A 10,937-nucleotide genomic window follows, 5' to 3' on the forward strand; every position below is an offset into this window, starting at 1 on the left:
GAACTATTCGAAACATGGCAGCTCGCATCCGGACTATGCATCTCTATGGCGTATGGATTTCAAGATTGTTTGGATTTTCCAGGAACTATGAGTCTACTCTATGATGAATGTATGTCAAGTTGGACTAAGGAATTACAACACAATAGGAGTGAGACACACTGAAATTTCTGGGACTTTATTTTTCTATTTTTCTGTACTACTGTTGTATCTATGATGAATGTATGTCAAGTTGGACTAAGGAATTACAACACAATAGAAGTGAGACACACTGAAATTTCTGGGACTTTACTTTTCTATTTTTCTGTACTACTGTTGTTTCTTGCAAGAACACCTTGGCTCTGTATAGTAATATGACTGTATTACTGAACTCGGCATTAAATATTATTTCTGTACATTTTTTGTTTATCTTTAGCCAGCGTTTTTTTGTGCTTTGGACAAATCTGATCGGCAGGAAACCCATCTGACGTTGCTATTTGGAACTCGCTCCCATTTGCACTTCCTCCAAATCCTTCCAGCATCAGTGGAAAACTTCTTTTAAATAGTAGAATATTGTAGTAGAAAACTGTATTAGATGACAATTCATTGGTGTACCGATGTTTGTTGTAGTATGCATTTGTTGTTGTTGTCTTGTATTTTATGTTTTGTTTTGTAATACAAATTCAATAAAATTTATTTACATCTTGTCTTCACCATGTGTTAATTTTGATGGTGGCTATTATTGATAAGTGATATAACAAACGCGAACCGCGTACCAGATGGGCCCGCCGAATACAGCCGACGCCGAAGACCACCGGAAGGAGAAGAAGAGGAGCTAAAACCGAAAGCCGAGCCAACAATAAGCCAAACCGGAAAAAAGAACAGCAAGTCCCTTCACTGGCTGCCGGTAGGGCAGTCCCCACCCCTGACTATGTGTGGTCATAGATAGGGATAAAGAGTAACTGTAAGCCGCTCAGAGACCCCTTGGGGGGTTCGAGCGGGATACAAGCCGAAAGCATAAATAAATAAATAAACAAACAAATAAATAAATAAATAAACTTCCTTGAGTATCTATTTTAGTTTTTCAAAGCTGTTTTCCTGGTCCACTTCGAGCCTATGGAAAGTTTTGTGGATATTATTTTTAGGCTGCTGGATGCTGTTTTTTGCTATTTTGATGTCCCAGCTTGTTTGTAATGCTCATCATTGTTATGGAGTTTTAATGGTTTCACTGCATTGCGTTTTACTTTTGTGAGTCATCTTGGTCAGGTCTCTGAAGAGAGAGCATATAAATTAAGAAGCCAAGACAGAAATCTTCTAGTAAACAAAGACATGGGACAGTTCCAGTCTGCATACCAATTCCCACTCATTTCAAGGGAAAGAGATGATCCCAAGTGTCATGGCTGTGCCTGGTTGATGTTGTCTGCTGATTTGGTTTCACAGTTTTTATTGCTGTCACAATGAAGCTGAATTAATTTCGTTCCTTTCTTCTATTTCCTCCACTTGCCTACCCCGCTCTCACACCATTTTTATAGCAGGCACTATATATATACACAACTGGGCAAAATAATGCTGAAAAGAGCAGGGACTTTAATAGGCAAAAATTGACACGAGGAAAGAGCAACTGGTACAACAAGAGAGACGCAGGGATCTGTTTCTTGCAAAGGAGAAATTAACTTGCACTGTGGGTGTCCAAGCCAGACAATAGGGTTGCTAACCTCCAGGTGGGGCCTGGAGCTCTTCTGGAATCACAACTGGTCTCCAGCTTACGGAGATCATATCACCTGGAGGTGATGGCAGCTTTGGAAGGTGGACTCTATAGCTTTCGGCTTTATTATACGCTTCATGCTCACAGACCAATGGGTCATAAGCAAAGAAGTTTGATAGTCCACATGGTACAGAATAATACAATCCAAGAATACAGAAAATAACCAAGCAGCCAGAAATACAAAATACAAGGAATAAAATATGCAATTACAGATAGAAGTCATTAAAAACCATTGATAAATTTTTTGCCCTAGCAGGAGGTACAGTTAGGTTGGTATCAGCCAGAAGTTTTGCTTCTTGTTTGGAGATGCATCCCCACTTCTGAATATATGCTGTGATCCATTTATCTCTAGTGAGTTCATGCTTCTCACAATCAACAAGGGCTCTATGGCATTACACCCTGGTGCAGTCCTCTTCCTAGACCCTGCTTTCCCCAAGCTTCACACCCTAAATCTCCAGGCGTTTTTCCAGCCTGGAGTTGGCAACCCTAACAGATAACTTTTAAAAATCAGCCTCCTTCCCAGGACCTGTGCATCACAGACCGCACAGAATAGTGGAATAAGAACGATATCTGCCACTCCTTCCATATGGGACCAGCTCCAGATAACAATCTCCTTCCACCATTTTTGATGACCTTCAATGGACCCATCAGAGGGAGGACAGGAAGCAACCAGACTCCTTCATTGTACCTTGATATAACTCTGGCTATGAGCACTCGTTCTCCACTGGCTTATAATTACAACCAATGAGGCCATCAGGAGGAGGACAGGAGACAACCAGATAACGTCCATCACACTTGAACCCATCTCAAGGACAACGACCCCGTCGTTCCAGCTTCTAATTACCATGAACGGGGATATCAGCAAGTGGACAGGAAATGGCCAGGCGATGTCTATCATAACTGGGATTCAGCTCCAGTTAAGAACAGCACCCCCAAAGCTTCCAAATGCCACCAATGGGGCCATCAGAAAGGAAGACCAGAAACACCCCAATATCCTGTATTGAATCTGAACCCAGCTCCTGTTAAGACCCCCTCCCTCCAGCTTCCAGTTACCAGCAATGCAGCTCATTAGCAGGAGAGTATGAAACAACCATCAACACGATTTCTTGTGCCTTAATCTCTGGGGATTAGGATCCCCGAAGTACATAATGGGTGAGATACAGTGACTCCCTCCTTTCTCCAGTGGATGAACTAGAAGGCTCAGATAGTGAGAGGGACTCATTGGATCCATCCCTTCAATGGTAATTTGTATTCTGTTTTCTGTGAGATGCTTTTTGGTTGAGAAGCAGGATAAAATATTGTAAATACATCATTTCTGGAACATTAACTTTTGGGAACAAAAAGAATAGATTCCTATCCAGTACTACAGATGCAAGCGTAATTCCATCATGCCAAGCTCTGCAGATACACTGAACAGAAGGAAGAATGCTGAGGTTCAAACATAGAAAAAGCAAGCCTTCAAACACAACCTTAAACTGCATTTCCAAGTTCTGTTGAGTCCTGAGCTGTGTCTGAGTCTTCAATTTGCAAGTGTGTGACTAATCATAACATCAGGTTATACGTTTCATTCCATCTCTCCAAAATATGAAAACAGCCACCTATATACAAGGGGTTTCCAACCTTTTTGCGGCTGCAGGCACCTATGGAATCTTAACACAGGCTGCGGTCACATGGAACATTAGCCACGCTAGAGAGACGGAAGATAGGTGAATTTTCCGGGCGCGATCTCACCGCCACATCTGGGAAGCGTAGAGCTCCTGTGGCTCACCCGAGGCTTCCCGCCAAAGATGCGAGGTAACCCCGGGGCAAGGGAGGGCATCTGATCCCGTTTCCGGTGGCATCCAGCGCCCGCCCATGTCCCCTTGCAAAAAGGTTTTTTCCCCCCAAGTCTCCATGGATGCGCACAAGCACCCAACGGAGCATGCGTATACTTTGGTGTACAAAAAAAAAACAAACCCGTTTGCCGCACCGTGCGGCTTCTTTGCCACGCCGCAGGATTGTCCTGTGATCGGCACCTCCCCCCTACCCATGGGACCTCCACGGAACCTCCACAGATGTCTGATCGCGCAGCCGCGCGTTATTTTGCCCCGGGGCAAACAGCCACGCTTCCCCCCGCGATATCCGGCCCGTGTGACCGGGGCCAATGTGTGGTGAGTGCAGCCACAAAATGGCTGCCACACAGTGGCTGAAGCAGGAAGCGGAGCCAGCCACAAAATGGCTGCCAGAGCTTACCTTCAGGCACACAGGGACGATCCTTGTGCTGCAGTGGATTTCTAAAAATCTACAGAGCCAATCAAATCTCCAATAGCCAATCAGAAGCCCTGCTGGGTGAAGACCCCATCTGGCCCTGCCCACTTTCTAAAAATACCTGGTGGGCGCCAGGAAAGGTGTCAGCAGGTTTCCTGGCACCCATGGGTACGATGTTGAGGACCCCTGATCTATATCTTTGAAACCTTTTCATACCTAAACATTTAAAAGGGATAATATTTATAAGATCGATAAGAACCCCCCTTGATAGTCTACCCAGAGGAAAGACGATCTCACTCACCTTATTGTCTGATGCTGCAATTTATCCGGATCCGTGGCATTGACGGTGAACACAACACTGCCTATCGGGATGTTCTCTTGTTTGGTGACAGTCATTGGGTTTGGGTGGAAAATGGGGCCTTCGTTGACGTCCAGAACGGTGATCTGAACAGTGGCCGTGGAGCTGGTGCCGTACGCGATATCTGGAACCAAGGGGTCTTCGTTTTCTACTTTGATCAGGAGCGTGTGGAAAGCCGAAATCTCGCAATCCAAAGGCTGCAAGACAGCAGAATACAGGATTGTCCCCATTTATCAGATTGCAAATTAAAGTTCATTCAAACTAAGGGTGGTACTGAGTACTTCCTAAAAATAGGGATGGGCACTTGGGACATTGTTTGTCATGAAGAAGGAGGAGGAGGAGGAGGAGGAGGAGGAGGAAATTGGATTTATACCCCACCCTTCACTTGGAGTCTCAGAACAGCTTACAATCACAGGGTGGCTACAACAGAGGCAATTGCTATAACAACAGTTAAAACAACATTAAAACAATCATTAAACAGTATAAAACAATCATTAAGTAAAGTGTGGTGTTCTCTGGATGTTAGATTTTTCTTAATCCAAGATGGACGGCTTCAAGAGGGAATTAGATAAGCATATGTACCACCACCGAGTTTTCATCTTCAACGGTGGATTAGATCTGGAGGTGAGCCGGCCCTGGGCAGACGCCTAGTTAACCAAAGAATGCATGCTGCCAGGTTAGGTTGATGAATGGAACTCATCTTGGATTGAGAAAAAATTTAACATCAAGAGCACCGCACTTTATTTAATGATTGTTTTTACTGTTTAATTATTGTTTTTATGTTGTTTTAATGGTTGTTATGGCAATTGCCTTTGTTGTAGCCACTCTGAGCCTGCTGGGGAGGGCGGGGTATAAATCTAATAAATATGGTGCAGAGGTCCATCGGTGGCTATTAGCCACAAGGTATAGATAGGGACTCCGGGGAAAGTGATGATCTCTATTTTTGGTGCTGGGGGGTGGGTCAATAGTGGGAGGGCTCCTAATTCCTGGCCCCACAGCTGGACCTCCTGATGGCACCTGGTATTTCTGGCAACTGTATGACAGAGTGTTGGACTGGTTGGGACATTGGCCTGATCCAACATTGGCTTCTCTTACGTTCTTATGTTAGGAGGAGGAGGAGGAGGAGGAATATCAGAGCAGATTAAAATCTCCTTCCCCACAACAGACACCCTATGAGGTAAGTGGGGCCGAGAGAGCCCTTTTGAGAACTGCTCGTGAGAGAACAGCTCTGAAAGAACCTGTAACTGACCCAAGGTCACACCAGCAGCTGCATGCAGAGGAGTGGGGAATCAAACCCGGTTCTCCCAGATTAGAGTCCGCACTCCTAACCACTCCACCAAAGTGGCCCATAGCCAATCGCTTGAGTTTTCTCTTATGCCATTTTCCCCTTTACAAACGAAGCTGCAGTCAAAGTGCTCACAGTTGGCTACAGATGGGTAGGGAGGCTGCCAAAAAACACACAGTCTACGGTTCCTACATAACTCAGAACAAATCGTGACCTCCCCTCGGAAGGAAGCAGACACTGTTGTCGGGCATTTCACAGTCAGTTTGGCAAGCACTGCACAAATCTTTAGAAGCCGGTGGAGAAGACTCCAAGCAAATATAAACACGCAAGGGAGCAGGAGGAGATCTTGGACATGACCGTTCATCATCATCATCATCATCATCATCGATTGGATTTATACCCTGCCCTTCATTACCCAAAGAAGTCTCAGAGCGGCTTACAAACTCCTTTCCCTTCCCCTCCCCACCACAGACACCCTGTGAGGTAGGTGGGGCTGAGAGAGCTCTGACAGAAACTGTTATTTTTCAAGAACAGCTCTGACAGAACTATGACTTGCCCAAGGTCATCCAGCCAGGTGCAAGTGGAGGAGTGGGGAATCAAACCCGGTTCTCCCAAATTAGAGTCCGCGTACTTAACCACTACACCAAACTGGCTCTCAATATAAGGGACAATATAAGATATCACATTCCCGGAGGCTCGAGAGAGACTGAAAAATGCTCCTCACCTTGACAACAGACAACATGCCTTCATTGTTCTTGGGATTTGTATGGATTTCGAAACTCTGGCCCGGGTTCCCGTTGATGATGGTGTAAACGGCTCTCCAGGCGCCCGTCGCGGGGTCATCCCGGTCTTCGACTGTCAAATTCACTATCACGCCCGTCGTGCCTTCCTTCACCGTGGCTTGGAACTCAAAATGAACAGAGAAGGCAAAGGAGCGTTACTCGCGCCGAACAAATGACCGCCACCACCGCAACAGATTTGTTTAAGTCGCCATCAATTATTTACCGCAACAAAGGAAAGAAAAACAAACAAACGTAATCCGGTAACGAACTGAACATTTTACAGGCCATAAATAATGCATTTGCAAGAGCATGACGTCTAAGGAAGTGGATTACCATTTTGCCGCCCCTGTTCTTGAAAGATCGTAGATAAATGGGAGGAAAAAATGATTGAAAGAGGCTTTGAAAATTCTCCAGTAAGGAATAATTTTAAAAAAGAAATCCTTTGTTAGCCTCCATTAATAAAAAACGGTTCCACGTATAACAACAAAAGGTGTCGTGAACTACAGCTACACAGGGAGATGCTTTGGGAATGTATAACACTTCAGAACAGGATACTTTAAGGTGATTTGTGCTAATTCGAGCTCTCTCTCTCTCCCCCCCCCCCCCCCCCCCGCTTGAAGCATAATATGTCGTTCTCCTCTCTATCTTCTGTGGACAGTACGCCATGGAATGAAATAACTGAAGATCATCCCCCTGGCTTAATCTCCAAGCTACTGAGTTTGCTTGTAAGTGTTCTTTCCATTGCAAATATTCCCCAGAACAGCATGAGGAGGAGGAGGAGGAGACTGGATTTATACCCTGCCCTTCACTATCCAAGGGAGTCTCAAAGTGGCTTACAAACTCCTTTCCCTTCCCCTCCCCACAAGAGACACCCTGTGAGGTAGGTGGGGCTGAGACAGCTCTGACAGAAACTGCTCTTTTTCAAGGACAGCTCTTATCAGAACTATGGCTTGCCCAAGGTCAACCAGCAGGTGCAAGTGGAGGAGTGGGGAATCAAACCCTGTTCTCCCAGGTTAGAGTCCACGCACTTAATCACTACACCAAACTGGCTCTCAAAATGACACATTTTGTGGTTGGTAACACTGTAATTGTTTATTGGCTAGCTCGGAAGGACTTACCGTGTGGCTCAAATCAGCCTCACAGCCGCAAGCACGGGGCCGGGGTGGCCCTGTGCCATGCCCGTTTATATGTTATACGGACAGGCAGCGGCCGACACAACAAGACTGCAAATTGGCACCGAGCCGAGGGCGACGTTCTTTCTGGAAACGGCTCAATTGCACTTCCTCTGCTACCTGCTGCCATTGGCTTAAGCACCATTGGTTTGCTGTGTCGCCACTTTGCCTATTTATGCGCCATGGTATACTCCACCAGCACACCAGGACTCCAGGAGGGTCATCTTTCTGTACACTAAAAGTTTTCCCCACCATAAGAAAGAAAGTTAGCTCTGCCACATCCAGAGCATCGCTCACAGTGCACACTGGAACACCAAAGCTGGAGAATGCCCATCATCACCGGGAAAGTGGTAACTCTACTGGTTGATTGATGTGGTAGGACAGAATGGGGCAACAAAATATTTCGAAAGGGCCTTGGATCACGGAGGTCCTCACCAGTGTTCCCTCTAAGCTGAGTTAGTGTGAGCCAGCTCACAGCTTCCTAGCCTCCAGCTCACACATTTTTGTCTTAGCTCAGGAAGAATGGCTCCAGAGCAAACTAACTGATGCAGCAGCCAAATCACTCGCTCACAACCTCAATGTCCGTAGCTAACAACATAGAATTTTTGCTCACAGGACGCCACAGCTCAGAGGGAGCATTGGTCCTCATCACATCTACTTTTTTATTTAATTCATTTATGACCCATCTTTCTCCCCAATGGGGACCCAGAGCAGCTCGCATCCATCTCCTGTCTCTCCTCCATTTTATCATCACAACAACCCTGTGAGGTAGCTTGGGCTGAGAGAGTGTGATTGGCTCAAGGTCACCCAGCGAGCTTCCATAGCACAAGTGCAAATTCGAACCTGGGTCTCCCAGATACTAGTCTGACACTCTTAAGCACTACACCACACTGGCTCTCTCACCGCCACGTTTCTCAAACAGATTATATCACTCCTTCTATGTATGAGGAGCTTAGGCTGCCTTCACACAGACTTAATAGTGCACTTTCAATCCTCTTCCAATGCACTTGGCAACTGAATTTTACTGTGTGACATGGCAAAGTCTAGCTGATTCTGCATTGGCTTTTCCCTCCATTGTTTTACAAAACCCACATGGGAACAGAAATTCCCCTCTGCATTGCATCCTGCTTTAACTGCCTTTGATCATCGGATTTTATGGTAGCCTCCGCGCCGCTTTTGCTTTCTTTTATCATCGGATTTTATGGTACCTTCTGTATAGATTTATGGCCGTTTTATGGCTATTCAGGGGTGACTTTGCAGTCAGTACAGCGTTGCCCCGAGGTATTTGAATGTGGTTTGGAGCTGCACTTTTCCCTCCCAGTTGAGAAAATGTGGAGTGAATGCTAGATGCAGAATTGCCCTCTGCTTGCAAATGATTGCTAAAGTGCATTGAAAGTAGACTGGAAGTCCATCATTTGCTTCCCCACAAACTTAATAACGCACTTTCAATCCACTTCCAAAGCACTTTGCAACTGGATTTTACTGCACGAAATGGCAAAGTCCATTTGCAAATGATTGCTAAAGTGCACTGAAAGTAGACTGGATGTCCATCATTCAGTGCGCCTGGTCAATCAAGTTCCTACTGCAAATGTTACAAGTTTGACTAAAGTGGAGGCCTGTCATTTAACCCCAAATGTTTGTGCCTTGCCTTCTTATATCTATCTGGCACACGTGCAAGCCACACACTCTGATGTCAAGAGGGAAAATGGCAGATCCTGGATAGACAGCAACAAGTCATGCTGGTGCTGAAACCTCCAGCGACCGTTAGACGTGATTAGATTGTGCCTTAATTGATTCTGTTCATTTCTTAATAGCAACTCATCCCCAAAGCCCCACAATCAATTCAGAACAAAAGAGAGGAGCCCAGATGTGTATTTAAGCTATTGCTGACAGCCTCCTTTGCAAAATCAGCTTTGAGGAACAGAGCATCTTGGGCCAGCTCCCCAACCAGTTTAAACTGGGTCAGCATATATATAGCTAATTTGTGCCTGCTGAGACGCCTCCTCTGGTAAGGTTCACCTCCACGGAAGATGTGTTCATCTCATTGCAAGTGACTGGCCTCAGGCAGAGGCGAGAAACTTCAGAACTAAGGGTGTGAATCCACATGAGTTGGATTCAAGTAATTTGATTCACTTGGATCCCAGTCATGTGGATTCACATGTCCAAACTTTCAAGTGTTCAGAAGGCTTATTGAGCACTGTGTGTAAAAAGTGTCCTCAAGCCACAGCCAGGGGTCATTTATTAGACAAAGAGGCGCAGGAGCTCATTAGCATAACTCATTAGCATAACTCATTTGCCTGTGCCACACCCCCTGACATCACCGGAAGTGTGTCAGAAGGCAACACCCACCGCTCAGGCGCCACTGGACTCTTTTGGATTGCTAGCTATTGGGGGGGGTGCAGATCTGTCCTTGCAGAGGAGGGAGAGCTTGTACCTGAATAAGACTTGGTCTTAAAGGTGCCACTGGACTGTTTTGGACCAGGGAGCCGGGGGCTCTGCAGCTTACCAACGGCCATGGGACACTTCCCAGATGTTGTTCTCTGATCGCTCCCTTTAAATCCACCTGGCATTCGCGCCTGTGTTGGGTCTAATTGTATGTATGATCGCAGCCCTAGTAAACTCCTGTTGCTGGGCTGGCGTTTGAATCCAACTCTCTCCAGCCTATATTCAACACAGTATCCACTCTGCCACAGTCCCGCAGTGTGGTGCCTGTGAGTGTCATAGCACCTGTCGAAACCTTTCCTGGAGCCCACCAAGTGTTTTTTTTAGAAACCCGGGGAGGCCAGCTAGGGCTTTCACCCAGCAAGGCTTTTGATTGGCTGCTGGAGATTTGATGGGCGGTGAAGAGTTTTGAAAGTGTCGCTTTGGCAGCAGCTGCCACCACAGCGAAAGAGTCTTCACTGTGTGACTGAAGGTAACCTGCGGCAGACATTTGGTGGCTGCCTCTGCCTTCTGTGGCAGCCATTTCGTGGCAGCCATTTTGTGACTGCACCCACCACACTGAGTCAGGAATCTAACAAAGTTTGGGGACCCTGCACTATGCCATGTGAACTCTCGCCATACCAGCCTTTATGACTCTCCTGTAAAACGCACATGTTATAATCCCTGCACTGCAGATGGGAAACAGAGCCTGTGAGGTTTAGAAATCCATCTCGGTCCATTGATGGCTTCCCGACGAGTCCAGCAAGCCACATCAACGTCTGCTTACCCAACCGAGTTGCAGAAGTTCGGCAGTGAACAGTACATAAAAATGCACAGGTGAAGCTGTGTCTCACAGCTGTTCCATCCAGAGGTCATTTCGGGGGGGATCGCGGGGGATCGCAGTTCCCCCGGGTGAGGTAAGGGGGCGGGG

At 46.4% G+C, this 10,937-nt stretch overlaps 1 protein-coding gene across 1 annotated transcript in view; it reads right to left on the reverse strand.

Moving 5' to 3' along the window:
- Positions 1-4,289: 4,289 nt before the first annotated feature.
- The window catches only part of LOC107107577 (cadherin-13-like), a gene marked incomplete at both ends in the record, with an annotated part of 64,348 nt that continues 57,700 nt past the window's right edge, over positions 4,290-10,937 (reverse strand). Inside the window, 2 exons of the mRNA XM_015407885.1 lie at positions 4,290-4,543; positions 6,356-6,538. Coding sequence (XP_015263371.1) covers positions 4,290-4,543; positions 6,356-6,538 — 437 coding nt within the window. The remainder of the gene's footprint in view (positions 4,544-6,355; positions 6,539-10,937) is intronic.

This window comes from Gekko japonicus, unplaced genomic scaffold (genome assembly GCF_001447785.1).
Source record: "Gekko japonicus isolate JY-2015 unplaced genomic scaffold, Gekko_japonicus_V1.1 scaffold4372, whole genome shotgun sequence".
NCBI lineage: Eukaryota > Metazoa > Chordata > Lepidosauria > Squamata > Gekkonidae > Gekko > Gekko japonicus.